The 23,071-nt window shown below is 40.8% G+C and overlaps 1 protein-coding gene across 1 annotated transcript in view; it reads left to right on the top strand.

Moving 5' to 3' along the window:
• Window positions 1-23,071, top strand: part of LOC134076164 (NACHT, LRR and PYD domains-containing protein 3-like) — a 58,668-nt gene that overhangs the window by 14,487 nt on the left and 21,110 nt on the right. Inside the window, exons 2-6 of the mRNA XM_062531170.1 lie at window positions 9,504-9,598; window positions 12,391-12,620; window positions 14,059-15,437; window positions 15,483-15,925; window positions 16,654-16,824. Of these exons, the coding sequence (XP_062387154.1) occupies window positions 9,504-9,598; window positions 12,391-12,620; window positions 14,059-15,437; window positions 15,483-15,925; window positions 16,654-16,824 (2,318 nt within the window). The remainder of the gene's footprint in view (window positions 1-9,503; window positions 9,599-12,390; window positions 12,621-14,058; window positions 15,438-15,482; window positions 15,926-16,653; window positions 16,825-23,071) is intronic.

Genomic DNA, 23,071 nt, shown 5'->3' with positions numbered 1-23,071 from the left:
ACTGAACAGTCCAACCAGTAGAGTATGATAAACTTAGCCTGCTACTTTGTTTACAATATTTTGAGGCTTCAACCATACAGCTGAATTTAAGAGGTGGAGTTAAAATATGAATAGTAGGCCTAGGCCATAATCTGCATAAAGATTGCTGTTATGAATATCAGAAATGTCAGTATATAGAATGTAGGCCTATAATAGAGTAATTATTCATAATTACATAATGTGTGTGTGTTTCAAATAAAGACAAGCTTTACATCTTGTTAAAAAATCATTCACATTATATGGCAGGAGAGCGATAAAATATGGGTGCACCTACATTTTGTGCCGGTACCCCCCCACCCCCCACCCCGCCCAGACCAAGACGGGGCGACCACCACACATTGCCTTCTAATCTGTGGGAAACACTGAAATGTTTAGGCTATGTTTTCAATGTCTGCTGAAAAAAAGCTATAGGCCTATTGTTTATACAATTTAAGCTAACTTTTATGTGAATTCGTGATTCAGCATTGAGACACACATTTTAACAATATATTGGGGCAGAGCTGTAGCCCACTGGTTAGAGCTTCAGCCCCAAAACCCAATGGTTGCTGGTGCGATCCCCGACCTGTTCATGGCTGAAGTTCTTTTGAGCAAGACATCAATAAAGTATGTTCTATTCTATTCTTTTCTATTCACACAACTACACGCACGCTGGCGAATTCGAACATTTTGAAACGCGCATATGCGATGAAACATGATTGCGCATTCTTCCACAAGTTGCCTAAACAGCCAGCCTACAGCCTATGCAGGGGGCAGAGAGTGAGGGTGGGGAGGCAGTTGTCCTCAATGCCGCAGTGATGTCTGTAGCCTAAGTGAACTGGTTAGACGATTGTATGGGGGAGGGGGAATGATCGGTTTCAAACAGGCTATGTTTGCAATTGATAGTGTGTTATGTATAGACCCCGAAGCCATTTGCTTTGAGAATAACGGCTGGCTGGTGACGTTATTGGCTGGCTAGCTGGCTCAGCCAAAACCTAAATGCTGCTGCAGCCGCCAAAGATTAGAAATGAAAAGGTGTATTTAGTGAGATGATTACTGCAATGGCAGGGTTCATACAAAAAAATTGAGTTGAATTTACTACCTTTTCACTACCATTAACATGTTTTCTACTACAAAAGCAAAAGGTGAAGAGTAATGTAATGCAATACCTTTCCAAAACACAATAACACATTTAAGAACAACAGGATTTAAAGAGGAACTATGCAGGATTGGCGATTTCATCTCTGGTTTCGGTTTCGTTTTTCGTTTTCGCTCGTTTTATGCTTGCATTTTCTCTGCAGAGCTTCCCCGACAGCTTTAGCGTGTATATTTATACATGTATAGGCTATATAAATTGCAAGTGTGGTTCTTCGTCTCAGACTTCCAGATGTAAACCTGGAGCGATCGTCTCCTGCAGAAAGTTGCATAGGGTCTCTTTAACAATGAACAAAGCTACTGGCATTTGAACAGGGGTGTGTAGGCTGTCAATAGGCACTGTATTTACCGGCATGGCTGGAGTTGATGAAGCTTGCTGGGTGGTGGTGCTGGCAAAGGTGTAGTGGTCTGACTGGCAAACTCTGTTGAACAGATTGGATATGAAAAGACGTGTTTAGTGAGATGATTACTGCAATGGTATGACACCTGGCACATGCTAACTAGCGCCTAAAGTACAAACACTTCTAAAGGATATTTCCACTTAATTTTCAGACAAACCAAGCAAGGGACCACATGTACAGACTCTATAAATACTAACCATGAGGTCCGTTTTTTATTTAAATTACTTGAAAGAGATCGTCTGATGCACCATGCCATTTCATTAACACTAGAAGCGCCAAGCGCCGGTCATTTGACCGCTGACGCGTATCACTAGAAGCGCCGTGTAGGTTTGACCTATATACCTAGAACTGCCGGGCTGCGGTCATTTGACAGCAGTGATTACAAAAAAAACCAAATCTTTTCACTCGAGTAAATTCCAGGACCCTACGTTCACGACTTTTCCTAAATACGCGTGTTTTGTCACCCAGAATTTTTCATGATCAAAAGCACACCGGTACAAGCTAGTTTAGAGCTATTTTGCGCTCACTTATGTGACAACACTATGGCTGCGTTTAGACTGCAGATCGGATATGCAATTCCGATTTTGTGCTCATATCCGATTTTTTGATTGCATGTTTACATCTACTTTCGCCAGTGACCCAAATCCGATCATGTGTGTTTACATTTGCCAGACACTTGAAATGGCCCGCATGCGCATGAGCTAAAAGTTTCTCACTTCAAACTAGCTTTACACAAGGATAGACTTGAGAGCGGTGAAACTTGACCAGAACATAGTTATACATCTCTACTCCATGAAAGTTGAAACAGAATGTAAAAAATGTTGTAGTTTGTTAATAACTTAACTTAACAGTGACATGTACCTTAATTGTTACAATATAGACGCAGCCATAAAAAAAGTGCGGTAGCCTACAGTTGTAACAGTACAGCGTCATGGTTGTAACAGTGCTAAGATCGTGAATCCTAACATATTTTAACACAAAACACTGCTAGATTAAACAAAGAACATCTGTTTTCATATATAATCAACAAAAAAAAGTCCAAATGTATGACTGTTAAAGCTAATTATTGTATGAGTGATTAGCCATTGCTGACTATACAGTATTATGCTAGCTCACAATAACCTTTAAATAGGCTTATTTTGGTCATATCGACTTGATAAAACCTGTCAATATAGTTGATGAACTGCTTATTTCCTACATGTCTGAAGCATTTGGTCCAACAATGATATTTGAAGTTGCTGTGTTAACTTTAATTGGGTGTGATCGCGGCACATAAACATAATCCATAACTTGCAATCATAATTGCTCGCGCATGCGCTATAAAATCAGTTTATTTTGACAGAGACGGGTGTTACCCTACAACACAGGTGTCAAACTCAAGGCCCGCGGGCCAGATGCGGCCCGCCAGGTCATTTCATATGGCCCGCGAGAGCTTTAAGGGTCTGATACAGTATGTGGCCCGCGAGAGCTTAAAAGGTCCGATACAGTTTTTGCGTATAGGCAATACCCTGCAATACAATGCAATACAATGCACGCATGTGAGACTGACAGGGAGGCAACATCAACCACCTTCCTCTATGATCAGTGCAACTGGCTACATCAGATGTGATAGCAACGTGTACGTGTGAAAACAAAATAGACCAGTATTCTAAACTATTTTAGCGAACGGAGCGCCTAAATTACGCGCTCGGTTTAGCCTGCCTGTGAAACGCATGATTGTTTGAAGTGCGTGTGCTTCTTTGAGAGGGGAATCGATGTAAGTTGTAAACTACGTGATACGTTTACGTCTACGTTTAAAAGGCATGTATAATTGTGTGTAGTCCTATTATCCAAAAAATCCAGCTCCAAATCCTTGCTAATCGAGCAAGTGATTGTTTGGCCAAAAGCGAAAATAAGCCTATTCTGACCGAGAAGAGGTGCATTCATATCAGGCAAGCAGAGGTATGCTAGAAGTTTGTAGTAATCGCCCTGTTGCTTTGCATTTTCATTTCAGTTTAAAACGAACAACATAGAATCCACACAACACCTTTCAACTTTAAAACTTCAAAGAAAAAGTCCACCGGGACCGTTCGCTTCTACTGTATGTGTATGGAACGGTGTAGGCTAGTGACGCATTTCATATGGATGCACTTTTTGACATGACAGTTAGCCTACTCGTTTGCATCACTTGCTAGATGTAAAAACTGCATTTCGTTACTGGTATTTCACTCGTGCAATGACAGTAAAGTTGAATATACTCGAATCTAAAAACTCAGAAATATGAAAAAAAAAAAAGAATCCATGGCATGATCTCTTCCTGACTGACCAGTGACCCTCATTGAAAAGTCAAACTGTATGGAACTGACAGTGGTGTTTTGTTTTTACTAAACATAACAATAATAAAAAAGAACAGGTCATGCTGATACTTTTTGCTCTTCTCGATTTTAGAAGTTTTACCGATGCTAAAGATTTTGTGGCTGGTGCTACAAATCTTAGAAGTTACATCTGGCCCTTTGAGGGCAACCATTGGGCTGATGCGGCCCTCGGTGAAAATGAGTTTGACACCCCTGCCCTACAACTAGCTCTTTTACTGTCTATGCAACTAACCCGCACGTCATGTTTTTTATTTTCATTTAATTGCATTTGCTGTGACTATATAAATCAAATGGCACTCATGTTAACTTGTAACAGAGGGACTGACGAAATGAATGACATGAGATTGAAGTCTACTCATTCAAATTTCACGAAGCAAAGAGAACGTAGCCTAATATCATGCTCCGCCAGCGCGCCCACTCGGAATTGTAACCTAACGTCATTACCAGGTGCAAAATTGTCACAGATTAATGACGTGTGGGACGCATTGCACTGGAATATCCGATTTGTCTGTTTAGACTGTAGACACATGAACACATATCCGATCCGTATCTGATTTAAAACCACATACGAAAGGGGCCTGTATCCGATCTGAGGAGATCGGAATTCATGTGTTTTTTTTTCTGTTTACACTGTTGTGGCACAGATCGGATACGTGCCACATGAGAGCAAAAAAATCGGATTTGGGTCACTTCAGACTGGCAGTCTAAACGCAGCCTATGTTGTCTCGTGTTCGGCCATGTTTGTCCAGGCTGCTATTCTCTTTTCTCACAGCAGATATCGCAAGGGTTTCCTGTCAGTCGGGCATGAGAATAATATTTTACCATAAAACATATAGCCTAGTTTATATATATATTCATAGTTGTATATCTTATCTTCTATTTGTAGGCTATCTGGTTAAAGCTCAGACTAATGTATAGCCTAAGCATTTTCTTACATATTTGCTGGACTGACTGAGTTACGTCACGTCAAACACCTATCTTAACGTACATTAAATGTCGACTGGCGCAGCGTTAACACCCCTGACTGCAACGCCGGAGGCCCGGGTTCACAACTCGGCAGGAGAGAAATATAGAAGCTCATATTGACTGAATTCAATGACCGTTTTTCAACGTTGACGAACAATTATTTTATGTTAATGGTTTTTAATAACAAACTATCTGAAATAAACGGATGAATCACAATGCTGTTTACCATTAACAAAAAATAATTTCAATAATTTTCTAATCCAAATTGAGCCGCCATCTAACAAACTTTGGCTAAGCCAGTTAGACTTTTTGCATCTAAAAATAATTATATCATAGAGACACACGCGAAAAATAAACGATAGCCTATAAACGATTCCCACTGGATACACCACATCAGTATTGTGCTCGTTGCTACGATAGGCTACACAGGACTCAGTTGCATGTTCTGTAGACATGAAGTGGCAACTAAAGCCATTATCAGCCATGAAAACTTTGCCGGCTGCAGCAGCATTTAGGTTTTGGCTGTTTCGATCATTCCCCCTCCCCCATACACGTCTAACCAGTTCACGGAGGTGGGGGGGGGGGGGGGGGGGGGGGGTCGTTTTGCTACGTGTGGACCAGAGCCATAGAAAGAGAGAGTTGCAACACTCTTTGATGTTGCCGCCACGATCAAAAGTCCCAAAAAAACCTGTGCTGAATGGCTGAATCGCAGAAGGGTGGGATGTACTGATGCTGGAAGGTGTAATCAATTAACTCATTGACTAGTGACCAAGAGATTGGCTGTAAACAGTTCCAAAAGCCCCATAACGAGGAAATAGCGCTGCCATTTTTTCCTATGGAGGTCTATGGGAGTGTTGCCACTCTGTTTTATCTACCGCTCTGGTGTGGACATGATCTTAGGCTACAGACATCACTGCGGCATAGACAACTGCCTCCCCAACCCACCCCCTCTCTCTGCCCCCTGCATAGGCTGTACAGGCTGGTTTGTTGTTTACATGCAACTCGTGGAAGAATGCGCAATCATGTTTCATCGCATATGCGCGTTTCAGAATGTTCGAATTCGCCAGCGTGCGTGTAGTTGTGTGAATAGAAAATAATAGAATAGAATATACTTTATTGATGCCTTGCTCAAAAGGACTTCTGCCATACACAGGTCGGGGAACGAACCAGCAACTCTTGGGCGAAGGGGCTGAAGCTCTAACCAGTGGGCTACAGCTCTGCCTCCAAGGTCTTAAAATGTGTGTCTCAATCCCGAATCCCGAATTCACATAGAAGTAGCGTACATTGTAGAAACAATAGGCTTATAGCTTTTTTTTCAGCAGACATCGAAACATAGCCTACACATTCCCAAACGGATAATATCTTTCACTCATCATTTTTAATTCTCACGCCTATGCCTGCTCAGCATAGCTGCTCTCTCTATCTCCCCCCCTCCGAGGTAGCTAGACCCTACAAGATCCCTACAAGATTTTTACACAGCCTACGTGTGTAAAAAATATTTTCAGCTGAAATTCGAAGTTTTGGCCAAAACATTCACGGCAAGCGAAACTTCAGTGGGGGCAGGGAGGTAGACTTTGTTGTTAGACTCCCCTAAAAGGAGTGTCTAAAGGTCTAAAGCTGCCAGTTACAAATGTCGTTCAAAAACAATTTACGATTAGATAGTTGTTTTTATTAAACTGCATGTGTAAAGCTTGATATTATTGGGAGGAATTATTAACCTTATTATTGGCCTTCCAAAGCACTCTTCCCTCGGAAAACATCGCAGAAGCCCGCTACTTCTCTCCCACGACTCCAAAACAAAACTGTTATGTGTCACAGCAATAGGCAAGTCAATTTTGAATCACAATGGTCAACGTTTCAGCACTTTTTTGGATCGTTCTGACGGTAGCCTACATTTATGACTAGGTGCAACGACTTGATTATTTTCAGCCGATAGCTGAATGTTATAGCCTATTCGTAGATTAACTGCACTCAAACTACCGTGTGTGACATTGATTTAATCATCTTTATAACAATCTCCAAAATATTAAAAACTAATATTCATATTTATTAAAAATGAAATAGGCCTAGGCTATATATAAAAAAAATACCGGGGAGCGGCGCTTCTAGGTATAAGTGGGTCAGAACGGCGCGGCGCTTCTAGTGTTAATTCAGATGCTGTTACATGCTAACTAGCGCCTAAAGTAAACACTTCTAAAGGATATTTCCACTTAATTTTCGGGCAAACCAAGCTAGGGACCTCATGTACAGACTCTATAAATACATTTTGGAAACAGGTGTTGGCTAGAATTACGCTTTAAATACATTTTTTTAAATGAAAATAGTAGAGATATAGAGAAGAGATGTTTTACTTACCTAGTCCTAAGCCTGCTACTGGTGGTTTGAGTACTGACATTGTAGGCTATTCGCATCTGCTTGGATGAGTTTGCTTGATTACGTTTCTAAACGTAAAGACATTTACCAACTTCATTTATCAGTCTGACGGTTACACAGTTACGTGCAAGGACAACAAGTCACGTAAGAGATGAAATAGTTTAGCTTACTGCAACATGAGAAATCAAGTAGTGTGAAACTAGCGACAGTAAAGAAAATTCCAATATGGCCGCCATTCGGAACTGAGAAATCATGGCCCTTTCCGAAACGTGCCCCTAAACCCTAGTCCTACACACTTCCACTTCATTTGCGCGTTCACGCGAGGGTCTGCCACATTAAGTATCATCCGAAACGAATTTTGAGTCGACTGAAGTGCCTAGCCCTAGGGAGAGGGGCCACCACGCCTCCAGGAGCAAGTCAGCATGGATAGTGGCTGTGTCTGAAACATCAGTACGCGCGCTGGGCAGTGTGCATTTTCCGTAAGTTACGTCAGAATAGACTGTCCGAAAGTCAAGCGCTCTCACTAGTTGGGTACTTCGTTTGGCGTGATTTCCAAGCGTGCATCGATGCATCTTTTTTGCCCTCAGATATCCCATAATCCATTGCGCAGCGCAGGTCAAGCTCCACACGTCATGCAAATCGTCAACACACCCCCCTCACCGAGTCAGGTGACGACAACTAGTTAGTGCTGTCCAAATGTAGGTAGAGACACATACTGAGGAGCAAGCTAACTAAGACGCTACTGGAAAGAAGGTACTATCCAGCGTGCACGCTTGACTTCTGGACACAGCCGCTGTCTTGAAACGCAGGTGCAACCGTTTTCAAGTGTTCGTGCAGCTGGTGTATCTCCCTGCCAGTTGTTTTTTGGTCCGTATGATAGCATTTACAGACAAAAGCGTGATTTAAGCTACATTGTAACAACTCATGTTTAGTTTGATACTCAGTAAAATGTGCAAGATCGTACAGAAGTAGGCTGTAATATTTAAACACGTGCAGGTCGCATTTACAGGACTTTTATAATTTGATGTTAAATAAAGCATAACATGCAACTCTTCACTCATAGTAATGAAAGGAGAGAAGAGGGATGTATATCCTAATACACAGTGGTGTCCAGAACATCTTAATTGGTGATTTAATATATATTGCCTTCATAATTTCTATGAAAACTAATATGACGTCAATCTCCTTCTCCCTTCAAGCGCATCCGAAATGTAGCGCTGTTTTAACCCCCTAACCCTTCAATGCGAGTGTTCTCCGCACCCACGAGTGGACTTGAAAAGGAAGTTCACTCGCTAACCGAGTCGAAGTGAGTAAGGATTCGTTTCGGAAAGGGCCCATAACTCCATCTTCTTCGTTTGTCTTCTTCTCTCTGATCTGATCTATCATTCACTGAGCAGCGCCAGCGCCACACACCAGTGGCAGCAGGCTACAGTGTTTGAACGTTGTTGCATTAGTTCTGCTTTTGACGTTCTCATATAAAATCGTAATAAATACATAATTGTTTTATTTGGTAAGCACAGGGTAGCCGCGGGGGTGGCCAGTGACACAGCTACATGGGGCACGGGCCATACTAGGCTTCAGTGTAGAACAGCCACGTTGAGGGACCATTCACTAAATGCACACATAAATACATTTATTATAGCCCCCCATGGATGAAATTCCACAAAACTTGGCATACTCCCAGAGGGTGTCAGGTTAATCATACACATGACATTTGGTGCAGTTCATAGCATCTCATCTGAAGATAGGGGCAATTAAAGCAATATTACATTACATTTTCAATTTTTACCATGGGGGTGCAAATCACAAATGACTGGTTATAAGCTAAGTTGATCCGAGCTCTTGAGACCAACATACCATAAACATTTTGTCATCCTCGGTGCCACGGTTCAGGTAGTTATGTAGGAAAAACTGCAATTTTTGGGCTTCAGGCGGGGGCAGCGCAGATTTTTGTGAATGTATGTGTCAACCACAACAGACAACACGCTAGGTGACGCTATTGAGTCCCTGAGCCACACCCTAGGCCAAAGCTCTGTCTCTGAGTAGCGAGCGCAATTCCACACATAGCTGCCAAATTACAAGAGTTTTAGAGCATCCCAAGTTGGTGAAAAAAGGCCAAACATGGGACAGGCAAGAATCTAATCTGAGCAAAAACAATAGGGCCTTGCACCTACGGTGCAGCCGCTGCTTCAGCGGCCGACACAATTAAAAGCTGCATATGTCTCATGTTCATTCCCAGAGAGACTCTCCCACTGCTGCCATGATTGTCTCTCAGGCTGCAGGTAACGGAGAGACACCCAGACAAAGAAGCAAACCAGGACACTATGATGAAGGGTAAGTTCATCCACAGATGCAGTACAAATCATACTGTACCTATCCTAACACCCCCTCTGTTCTTCTCTGGTGTATTGGTGCCTCTTTATTTTGAAATGTTTGGGTTGTTGTTTGTGCTATCAGTAAACTTCCAAAATTGTTCAAATGAATCCAAATGTTCATGGCAGCAGCAGTAAAAAAGAATCCAACAGCAATAGTGACCATCTGTAGGCACCATCTATATAGGTACCATCTGTAGGGAAATATCCATACAAACACACACACACAAACACCCTCACACACTCAAAAACTCACACTCACACAGATACTCATGCACATACACACATATGCACACATATGCACTTACATACACACACACACACACACATGTACTTACACACACACACACACACACACACATAGTATATATACATACATACACACATATACTTACAGACCCCCCCCCCCCCCACACACACACACACACACACACACATAAACACACACATACACACACCTAAACGCACAACCACACACACACACACACACACACACACACACACACACACACACACACACACCTAAATGCACACGCACATGCACACACACATACACCTACACGCACACTTATATACACACACACACACATTGACATTAATCAGTTTCTTGTCTCCTTATGTTACCAAATCAGACCAATCAGACCAATCAGACCTCCATCTCCAGTGCCCAGCTTTGCATCCATGAGGACTACTCCATCCTTGGATGCGCCTGTCTTCAGCAGTCGAGAGTGAGTATCAGCCTTTAGACATGTCAGACAAATGCAATTCAACATAAGTTGCATGGTTCGCACACCCATATACAACCCCCCTGCAAGGTTTGTGCATTAGTCAGCTAATAGTAGCCTACATACAGTTGGACTAACAACATCCACGTGCAATATTTTAGAATACAATAACAACAACAATGCCTATTCATTCAGACAAATTTATACAGCCCTATAAAGGCTAAAGTCACCTTTTATTTTTGTTCTAGCATAGCCTACCGTTCACGTAGCCTATGGCTTTAAACAGATGTAGTGGCCCATCTGAATTAGCCCATCTGAAATATCTCCACTAACTTTGATACCTCCATCTTTACGGTCTTCGTTGTTTAAAAAACGGGTTATATCATGATGAGTCTTGAATTAGAACTTTGCCAAGTAGCGTAAAGGGAAATTTTCTCTCATTGTTTAGCTTGATGGAAGCCTATGCATAGTGCACATTCCATATGTTGTTAAATTTTATCTGATGTGGTTTTGTCTACATTTAAGCTGGGCATGCACTGTGCGATTTTTGGCCTATTTTGACACAATTTTTGAGTCGTGCGAATATTTTGGGGATCGGGCTGAATTTTGGCTCAGTCATGCATCTCGCATTGTGTAGTATACATGGGGTAACGAGAAGCGATTACCACCTCACGACCACCTCCCGATTGATCGGGGGAAAATCAAACCTGTTTGAAATCCTGGTCGCCCCTCGTGAGGCTAAGAGCCGATTTACCTCAACCTGTCACACTACAAATGCGCGATCACAGATACGGACGACAAAACAAGCAGTGTTGCCATAGTCCACTTATTATAAGTGACTTGTGCTTGATTTTGGGCGTGAAGTTGCGAGTTGCACGCAGCGTCTACACAGAGGGCATTGTGAACCTATGCCTGTGGGGCCGATTACTCTGTAACTGTAGGCTTCTCTAACATGACCACCCCAGAAATGTAACAGGGGTTCGGGGGAAAGGATGCTAACTTTTTGGGATCGCTTCTTTAGGGCTTATTTTCGCTTCTTATTTCTCCTCATGTGACCTGGCAACCCTGAAAGCAAGTAGAACTGAATACCGCGATTGAAAAAATTGCACAGTGTAAGCCCAGCTTTAGGCTATATTTACCTCCGCCAAGGAGGTTATGTTTTCATCGGGGACCGGCGTATGTTTGTCTGTCTGTCTGTCTGTCTGTTTGTTAGCAAGATAACTCAAAAAGTGATTGATGGATTTCGATGACATTTTCGGCGAATGTCAGGCATGACCCAAGGGAGACACGATTACATTTTGGGAGTTATCCGTAATTCCGTCGGGATTCCAGAGCCGTTTATGTGTTTCGCGTAGAGGTGAAATGGCATGGTATGGCCACGAGGTGGCGATCTGAATAGTTTAAGTTCAAATATGACAACCTAGGAAGAACAATTCAGGCGGAGGTCTGCGCTCTCTGAGTGCTTTTCTAGTTATGCATTTGACAGAAGCAACTAGGTCCTTAGGGCAGCATGTCACAACACACACACACACACACACACACACACACACTGATGACAATTTGATGATATTATTGATGATATTATACTATACAGTGAGCTCAGGAGCAATTAGTCCAAATGTTCTTTGTACCTGCAGTTTAAGGGCTGATCTGACCCAGGATCAGTCCAGGTGTGGAGTGTGTGATGTTACAGTGCAGTGTCTTATGTGATAGAGTTTCTACTAATTGCCAGCTAATGTAGCTGTAGTATTGTAAGTTCACTATCCCTTTATAAATCATTAGATCATAGCCAGGTGACTTTGCCAGGTGAATTACTTGAAATAATTGATTGGGTCTGTTCTAGAGAAATGTAGGAGGACCTTGTTGTGATGACTATATAGGCCTTAGGTGTGATTGAAAAATGCTTCAGCAAATTCCCACAAATTGAGCGTACCCCATAGTGGTCTTGCTCATCTCCCTCAAAGAACCATGGTTATATACTGTAACCTATAGTTACATTTAAACATAGCTTTCTGCTGTGTCTCTGCAGTGAGATCAAGGCTGATCTGACCCAGGATCAGTCCAGGTGTGGAGTGTGTGAGCAGGTCCTGAGGGACCCAGTCACCATCTGTGGACACAGTTTCTGCAGGCAGTGCATCAGCAGCTACTGGGAGCAGCCTGGACTACCAGGAGACCAAGCCTGTCCCCAGTGTGGAAAGACATGCAGAACCCAACCTCTACAGCCTCCTCTGGATGAACACACAGAAAAGGGCACACAGGGTGAGGACACAGACTTGATCAACAGCAGGAGACACCTGCACACTGAACATACACCAGGCAGAAAGAGGGAACTAGGTGAGTACACATTTTGGATTTCATCAAGTTTTCTGAAAAGTAAAGTAATGGTATCAAATTGATCTCAGGGCCTACATTTCAGTATGGGATTGTGGGTATTGCGCATCATTTATCAAGTGAATGCTGGACTATTGACCGAACAGACCAACTTCCAACACGTCTGTTTGAAAGGGGCTTTTGTGTTGTTCTCTCACTGACACCTGTATTAAGGAACATGCTTACCATCAAGGGCTTTGTTCACTCAATCTGGACCAATCTTGTCCAATCTGTCACCTTATGCCAAACTCACATTACAGTATTGAGGGCCAGATGTACTAACGTTTTACGCCCATTTCAGATGTAGCATGCTCGTAAAAACATGGCGAGGTATGTACAAATGGGTCGCACTGATGGAAAAACGCAGATTGTCTGTTGTGGGGGCTCAAAACGGCTATTTGCTCTTTTCTGTGTCATGCATATGCATTCTTGGGAGGATTAGATAAAAGTGGGTGTATCACACAAGCACAGGGGAGGAGAAGTGCTAATAGCGATTGATTAAGTATTCTGCCATATGTATGAAAACGGTGCACGTCTATTTTACGTTGAAAAACTTGCGCCTGCTAAAAGCAGGTTTAATCCAAGTTTGCGGTTAAATGCCTTTATTAGAGAAACTTGTAGAGACAGCTGAATCAGTATTCAGAGAATCAGATTTCTTCATTGTACTATATCAAGGCAAACATTGTTTTTGTTTGCCTCTCTAATATCATATTTTCTCTTTCACGACATAGCCTACACTTCCCAATCTGTTAGACTAGGTATAGCCCTAGTCTACGTGCAGTAAATAGTTCAAGTATTTTTCAAGTGGAGTAGTACTACTGAACTACTAGGCCTACTCTGTCTGTCGCTGCTCGTTGACATCTTTGTATCATGTATGATCGCTTAACTTTGAATCTTTTTAATGTTGCAATATTCAGCTGCGCTTGCGATTTAGCTGTGCACACACAATTGGCATTGTAGAGGGGGCGGGGACGGGAAGTGATGAACGCTGTTAATGTAATGAAGTGACAGCTTAGTAAATTCCACGCAATATAGCAAAAAGCACAGCTAACCCAAACTGTATTAATCCCCATTGTGAAACACTGGAAATCCCCATTGTGAAGCACTGGAAATTAGCCCAGTGAGCATTAAGAAATATCACTATTTATTTATTTATTTATTTATTTATTTCTCATTCATTAGTGCTTGTGGATATAGGTCTATTTGTATCATTTCTGTTATTGACATTTATGATGATTGAACAATTTGTTTAACAGATGAGGGCCTGAGGAGATAATAGTTTTTTTATTTACATTTTTATTGTCTTGTTTTATCATTTTAAAAATAGATGAGAGCCTGAGAAGAGTTATAAAGATTCATAAAGCTTGTTTGAAGAGGAGGTTTGAGAACATATCTGAAGGCATTATCAAACCAGGAGCTGAGATACTTCTCAATAAGATCTACACAGAGCTCTACATCACGAAAGGAGAGAGTGAAGGGGTGAATAAGGAACATGAGGTTTGGCAGGTAGAGTCAGTGTCCAGATCTAATTTAACAAAAGACACACCAATCAACTGCAACAACATCTTCAAGCCCTTACGTGGACAGGAGAAGACAGAACAGGAGAAGCACATCAGAACTGTGATGACCAAAGGTGTTGCTGGCATTGGAAAAACTGTTTCAGTTCAGAAGTTCATTCTTGATTGGACAGATGGGGTAGCCAATCAGGATATAGATTTTATGTTTCTCCTTTCCTTCCGTGATCTTAATTTAGTCAGGGGTGATCTGTACAGTCTTCACAGACTCCTGCTTGACTTCCATCCTGAGCTGAAGGAGCTGAATGACAGTGATGGATATAAAGACTGTCAGGTTTTGTTCATCTTTGATGGTTTGGATGAGAGTCGGTTAACTCTGGATCTGGAACAGAACCGTGAGTTGTCTGATGTGAAACAAACATCCTCAGTGGATGTTCTGATGACGAGCCTCATTCAGGGAACTCTGCTTCCCTCTGCACTCATCTGGATAACCGCAAGACCGGCCTCAGCCAGTCAGATTCCAGATCGGTTCATCGACCAAGTTACAGAAGTACGAGGATTCAATGACCCACAGAAGGAAGAATACTTCAGGAAGAGAATCAGTGATGAGAGTCAGGCCAACAGAATCATCTCACACATTCAGACATCCAGGAGTCTCCATATTATGTGCCACATTCCAGTCTTCTGTTGGATTGCAGCTACTGTACTTCAGCAGATACTGGAAAGGAAAACAATCAAAGACATTCCCAAAACGCTGACTGAGATGTTCATACACTTCTTGCTCATCCAAACTACAAGAAAGGATCAGAAGTATCAGAGTGGACCTGAAACAGATACAAAGAAACTTCTGGAATCTCAGAGAAACATTATACTGAAGCTGGCAGAACTGGCTTTCAAGAATCTAGAGCAAGGCAACCTCATGTTTTATGAGGAAGACCTGAGAATGTGTGGCATTGATGTCAATGAAGCCTCAGTGTACTCTGGCATGTGCACAGAGATCTTCAAGACAGAACCTGTGGAATCTCAACAGAAGAAGGTCTACTGCTTTGTGCATCTTAGTGTCCAGGAGTTTCTGGCAGCTGTGTTTGTGTTTCACTCGTACTTGGCTGAGGACCATGAGTCTCTGAAATGCCTCCTCAGTGATGAACAGAGAGATGTACTTAATCCATCATCTGTATCTTCTTTTCTATCCGTGCTACGATTACAAACTCAAGACCACTTACATGTTTTACTGAAGAGTGCAGTTGATAAGGCTTTGGAGAGCAAGAGTGGACATCTGGATCTCTTCCTTCGCTTCCTTATGGGCATTTCTCTGGAGAGCAATCAGATACTTCTGCAAGGTCTACTGAACAGCACACACAACAGCTCAAATAGCATCAAGAAAATATGTGAGGACATGAAGAAGCTCAACAGAGAGGGTCTCTCTCCTGAACGATGCATCAATCTTTTCCACTGCTTATTTGAAGTGAATGATGATTCCATGCACAAAGAAATTCAGACATACTTGTCATCACCAAAGAACATCAAACAGAAGTTATCTCCTACCCACTGTTCAGCACTGGCCCACATGCTTCTGATGTCTGAGGAGGTGCTGCATGAGTTTGACCTGAAGAAATACAACACATCAGATGAGGGGCGCAGGAGACTGATCCCAGCTCTGAGGTGCTGCAGAAAGGCACGGTGAGTTTCTGATAAAGAGACTGCTAACTATAATGACTAATATAGCCTAGTGTTATAGTCCTACAGTATTAAGCACATGCAAATGGCTAAAGGTGAAATAGAAATGGTAATTGATTTGAATTCACTACAGGAGGGATTAAGCAAGCTTCCATAGGGGGTACACGAGATGAAAAGGGCAGGGTCAGAAAGATGTTTTTTTTTATTTTTTTTTAACAATCTTAAGCCTATGTTCTCTTTGTGCTTCATAATGCTTTTTTTTAGTATGATAGCTCATAGACCAGTTGCACATTTTGATGTTTTCATTTGTTATGAATTTCCCTCACGGGATCAAAAAGTATATATAATTTAATTACATTACATTACATTTGGCTGACGCTTTTTAACCAAAGCGACTTACAACATGGTTAAAACATTTAAAGCTTTTAAGAGCAATTCTAACAACAATTAAAAAAAATACAATAGCTGCATCAATGAGTGTGGTAAGTGCAGGGGGGGTGCAGGTGTCAGGAGGATGCAGGTGGTGGTACACGGCGGGAAAAAGTTTGGGAACCGCTATACTATAGGATTGTGGTTGATAACATCACATTAATACATTGCTCATATTTAAATAGGTCTGTTGTACATGGTAATAATCTTGATTATGTTGACGATTTATCGATTTATTAAACAGTATCTTTTCCATTCATCCATTTTTGTAATATGTTTTCTTTTGTCATGTTGTTATGTAGACTTGCTGAATGCAAACTCTCAGAGAAGTCCTGTGGAATTGTGGCTGCTGTTCTACAGTCACCAAACTCCCTGATAGAACTGGACCTGTGTCACAATGACCTGGGAGATTCTGGAGTTCAGCTTCTCTCTAAGGGACTGTCTAGCCCCCACTGCAAACTGCAGACATTAAGGTAAGGCCATGCATTTACTGATATTTAGGGCCCGACCACCAAGGTGCTGAAGCAGCCGCACTGTAGGTGCAAGGCCCTATTGTTTTTGCTCAGAAGGAATTTTCTTTGCGACAACGATTTGCCTTTTTTCACCAACTTGGCATGCTCTTAAACTCTTGTAATTTGGCTACATGTGGAATTGGTAACGCTACTCAGAGACAGAGCTCTGGCCTAGGGTGTGGCTCAGGGACTCTATAGCACCACCTAGAGAGTTGATTGTTGTGGTTGACACATAAATGCTCGAAAATGGACCAGATTTGGCGGGCATGCGTGTTGTATTAATCTGACAACTTCTACATTTAAACTAGGGCTGTCAATCGATTAACATTTTTTATCGAATTAATTACATACTCTGTGATTAATTAATCTAAATGAATCGCATATAAAAATGTAATCGCAAAATCGCAATGTCAACACTATGTCTTTGCAGTAATGTGGTACTTACTCATTGGCTGCCAGCGATTTTCAGTGCAGAGCGCTCCATACTGCCAGACGTTTTACAGCATTTTGACTGTTTTTCCAAGATCCACCGAACGGTGAGCTTTATGACTATGTAAACACCGAAGGTACCAAATGAAAGAGTAGACTCTCTTCTTTCACCAGGAAAAAACGGTTTGTTTCTATCGTTTTCCGTTCTTTAGTAATCGTCAGTAGAACATGGGTTAGTTTTGCTAAAAACACCTGTTTTTGACCAAAACATGGAGAAAACGATCTTTTTGTGAAAATCAACTTTTTAACGTTAGCGATTCAGGAGTATGTCTACCACGATTGCACTGTTATCTCGTCAGTCTCGTCAAGGTTGCTAGGGACTCTGATGGTCGCTAAAGACTCTGAACAGGACGGTAGACTTAGCAAGCTAGCACTAGCAAAGTTGTTGCTAGTCTATATAGCAATATCCAATGTAAATGGATCATACCGTTCACGTGTTTTCCATCCTTGATGTAAGAAGTAAGCATATTTATTCCCTGCATCGCGTGCAAACTAGATCCACTGTGGTCGATCTTCAGTGTCTTTGCTTGTTGCATGCTGCATGCTGTCTCTGCATGTGCACTATAGGCAGATACTAATCATCCAAATGGCACTGCTGTCATCTAGCGGTTGGGATCGCTAGTACAGTCTGTTTACAAGCCTGAAACTCTGCCAGATCGTTCCCAGGCCCACCCAGGAGCCCTCCCCATTGAAAAATGCACTGTACTGTTCTTCCTAGGCTTCTTATCATTATATTTCCGCTTACCACTTTTTCTAACCACAATTTCTCTTCAACCGTTTAACTTAGCAACTTCATTCAAACTTTGTAACGTAGGTATTCTAATGGATCGGGTTGACCAATTGAGCAATTAGAATCTTATGCCAGGTGGCCAGCCCCACCTGCAGCAGCCCTCTCTCTCTCAGGCTTTAAGCATACAATCTCTCTGTGAAGACTACATATCCTGTTTCCTCTTTCCACAACTGTTTCAAAATAAAAGTCCTCACTGCAATAATACACTATTAAATCATTTAACCACTGAAACTACTCAACTATTTAACTGTTCAACCATTCCAACTGTCAGTTATCATCAACTATGCCTCCAGTCAACTAAATGAAACCTCCATGTACCTAGCAAGCAACATAGCAACCATTAAAACTAAGCGTTTTTGACAGTTTCCATAGCAACCAACATGATTATACTACAGTAACTTCTTTATTCCTGATAATGGGCACCATGGATACCCAAGCAACTACTGTTTCAAAATAAAAGTCCTCACTAGCAAGTTAGCATGGTTAGCATAGTTAGCATTGTTAGCATAGTTAGCATTTTTAGCATAGCTGTTAAAAATGATTAGCTAAGTTAGCTAATCAACCTGGTTAGCATTGTTAGCATAGTTAGCATTTTTAACACAACTGCTAAAATGATTAGCTAAGTTAGCTAATCAACATGGTTAGCATTGTTAACATAGTTAGCAATGTTAGCATAGTTAGCATTTTTAGCATTACTGCTAGAAATCATCAGCTAAGTTAACTTATCAACCTGGTTAGCATTGTTAGCATAGTCAACATTTTAGAATACCTGTTAGAAATCATTAGTTAAGTTAGAACAGGAATGTTTAAGCTTTAAAATGTCTACCTTAACACCATCAACACTCTTTAAACTATGCAACCACCATGTTTACCCTAGCTACACCTTAGTAGCCATATCTACATTTTTTTGCATTTTCATGCACTGGTAATTCCTTGGAATTGCATTTCTAGTTCTTATTAGAGTGCATGAAAATGCACTCTACTGTTATCCGATTTATTCTTATTATTGATATTCTTCTAACGCTTTTTGTGCGTGCAATTCAGCTTCAACCGTTTAACGTAGAAACTTCATTCAAACTGCGCTGCGTAGGTCTTACTTAGGTGACTTCAGCTATGTATTTTTCAACTTTGTAACTTTTATACTTTTTGAACTATTAAATAAAAACTATTAAAATTTCCCCATAGACTTAACATTACATTATGACATCATAATAGGGCAATTAGAATCTTATGCCAGGTGGCCAGTCCAGGTGCAGCAGCTCTCTCTCTCTCTCAGGCTTTTAAGCATACAATCTAATTAAGACTACAGATCCTGTTTCACTACTTCCTCTGTCCACAACTGTTTCAAAATAAAAGTCCTTACTGCAATAATACACTATTAAATCATTTAACCATTGAAACTGCTCAACTATTTAACTGTTCAACCATTCCAACTGTCAGTTATCATCAACTATGCCTCCAGTCAACTACATGAAACCAACATGTACCTAGCAACCAACATAGCAACCATTAAAATTAAGCGTTTATGACCGTTTCCATAGCAACCAACATGATTTTACTACAGTAACTTCTTTATTCCTGATAGTGGCCACCATAGATACCCTATCAACAAATGTTTCAAAATAAAAGTCCTCACTAGCAAGTTAGCTAGTTAGCATGGTTAGCATTGTTAGCATAGTTAGCATTTTTTGCATAACTGCTAGAAATGATTAGCTAAGTTAGCTAATCAACCTGGTTACCATTGTTAGCACAGTTAGCATTGTTAGCATAGTTAGCATTTTTAGCATAACTGTTAGAAATGATTAGCTGAGTTAGCTAATCAACCTGGTTAGCATTGTTAGCATTGTTAGCATGTTTAGCATAACTGCTAGAAATCATTAGTTCAGTTAGAACTGTAATGTTTAAGCTTTAAACTGTCTACCTTCACACTATCAGCTTTCTTTAAACTATGCAACCACCATGTTTACCCTAGCTACACCTTAGTAACTATATCTACATTATCTACTGTATCTATACATTTTTGCATTTTCATGCACTCGTAATTTCCCTGGAATTACATTCTCTAGTTATCGATATAGTCTTCAGTCACTTTTTGTGCATTCAATTCAGCTTCAACCGTTCGACGTAGAAACTTCATTCAAACTGCGCTGCGTAGGTCTTACTTAGGTGACTTCAGCTATGTAATTTTCAACTTTGAAAACTTTATCGTTTAATTTATATGATTTTTTTAAAACATTTTTTCTCCCATAGACTTAACATTGGATTATTACATCACAATGAAGTCGTTAAGCAATTAGAATCTTAAGCCAGGTGTTCAAAGCCACCTGGCAGCAACTCTCTGTCTCAGGCTTTCTGGCTCTCTTAAGACTACATATCCTGTTCAACTGTTTCCTCTACCCACAACTGTTTCAAAATAAAAGTCCTCACCATTTTTGCATTTTCATGCACTAGTAATTTCCTTGGAATTACATTTCTAGTTACAGTCAGTGTTGTGCACGTTCACACTCTTCAGTAACTAGTTCAAAGTTCAGTTCACACACGTGCAAAGTGAACTGTTCACGTTCATAGTTCACCATTTTTAATTTTGAACTAGTTCAAATTCAGTTCATTTGAATGAAAATCTGTTTCTGACGGAATATAGGCTACAGCCACCTGTTGTTCTCATCTAATTGAGAATTTCTTTTAGGTCTATGGCAGATACCGACGCCTAATAAATACGGCCGCGCATTTATTAATAATTAATAATGCGTCAGCTGTGCATGCCTGACAGCAGAAGAGTGCACTTTTTACACCGGGAGTATGGAGGAGGCTGCCTTGCTGCATTACCTGCTGCGATGGAACTGTTCAGTGACATACTGTAGGGCTCTTTGAACACGTTGTGCATCCCTCTATCATCACTGACAAGTGCAGAATCTTTCCGCGATTGCATTCAGCAGCGCTTCTGTGTACAATGCATCATGCGTAACGTGATCATGGGTAATGTAGTAAGGTGCAAAGCTGTAGTTTAGGAGTGGCGCCCGTGGGCAGTGAGTGTGACAACGACATCCTGTTTCTAAATTGCCAGCAGATAGTGTCACTCGACTTCTCAGGACAAAATAAATTCCGTAACGTTTAATTGGACATCAACAGTGACGTTCGTCGTTCATTTCCCAAAATCTGAGCGAATTCACGTTCAAATTCATTATTTACAAATGTGTTGCGTTCAGTTCAGCGTTCACAGAAAAATGAGCGTGTTCAATGAACACGTTCTTTTGAACTCGTTCATGCACAACACTGGTTACAGTGCATGCAAATGCACTGTTCTGTTCTTCCTAGGCATCTTCTTCTTATTACAGTGCATGAAAATGCACTGTACTGTTCTTCCTAGTCTTCTTATTACAGTGCATGAAAATGCACTGTACTGTTCTTCCTAGTCTTCTTATTATTATTACAGTGCATGAAAATGCACTGTACTGTTCTTCCTCGGTCTTCTTCTTCTTCTTCTTCTTATTATTCTTCTTCTAACGCACGCAATTCAGCTTCAACCGCTTAACGTAGAAACTCCATTCAAATTTTGTCGCGTAGGTCTTACTTACGCGATGTGGGCTTTGTATTTTTCAACTTTGTAACTTTTATACTTTTTAAACTATTAGTTAAAAACTATTACAATTTCCCCCATAGACTTAACATTGCTCATTATGACATCACGGCAGCAATTAGAATCTTACGCCAGGTGGCCGGCCACCTGGGCACCAACTGTCAGTTTCTCTGGCTTTAAGCATACAGTCTCTCTGAAGACTACACATATCCTGTTAAACTGTTTCCTCTGTCCAAAACTGTTTCAAAATAAAAGTCCTCAATGCAATTATACACTATTAAATCATTTAACCATTGAAACTACTCAACTATTGAACTGTTCAACCATTCCAACTGTCAGTTATCATCCACTATGCCTCCAGTCAACTACATGAAACCTCCATGTACCTAGCAACCAACATAGCAACCATTAAAATTAAGTGTTTATGACCGTTTCCATAGCAAACAACATGATTATACTGCAGTAACTTCTTGTTTCTTGATAGTGGCCACCATGGATACCCTAGCAACAAATGTTTCAAAATAAAAGTCCTCACTAGCAAGTTAGCTAGTTAGCATGGTTAGCATAGTTAGCATTGTTAGCATAGGTAGCATTTTTAGCATAACTGCAAAAAATCATCAACTAAGTTAGCTAATCAACCTGGTTAGCATTATTAGCAAATTTAGCATTGTTAGCATAGTTAGCATTTTTAGCATTACTGCTAGAAATCATCGGTTAAGTTAGCTAATCAACCTGGTTAGCATTGTTAATAAAGTTAGCATTGCTAGCATAATTAGCATTTTTAGCATAACTGTTAGAAATCATTACCTAAGTTAGCTAATCAACATTTTAACATGAATAGAAATCATTAGTTAAGTTAGAGCTGGAATGTTTCATCTTTAAACTGTCTACCTTCACACTATCAACTCTGTAAACTATGCAACCACCATGTTTACCCTAGCTACACCTTAGTAACCATATCTACATTATCTATCTATTTTTGCATTTTCATGCACTGGTAATTCCTTGGAATTGCATTTCTAGTTTTCTTTATTATTATTCCGCTGACAGCTTTTTCTAACCGCAATTTCTCTTCAACCGTTTAACTTAGAAACTTCATTCAAACTTTGTAACGTAGGTATTCTAATGGATCGGGTTGCTATGACTTTTCAACTTTGTAACTTTTATACTTTTTGAACTATAAATTAAAAACTATTAAAAATTTCCCCATAGACTTAACATTGGCCTCTATGACATCACAATCGGGTCGTTGAGCAATTAGAATCTTATGCCAGGTGGCCAGCCCCACCTGCAGCAGCCCTCTCTCTCTCAGGCTTTAAGCATACAATCTCTCTGTGAAGACTACATATCCT

This window comes from Sardina pilchardus, chromosome 1, assembly GCF_963854185.1.
Source record: "Sardina pilchardus chromosome 1, fSarPil1.1, whole genome shotgun sequence".
NCBI classification, from domain to species: domain Eukaryota; kingdom Metazoa; phylum Chordata; class Actinopteri; order Clupeiformes; family Clupeidae; genus Sardina; species Sardina pilchardus.
Note: the sequence above shows the minus strand (reverse complement) of the source record. Positions and strands in the feature narration are given on the sequence as shown.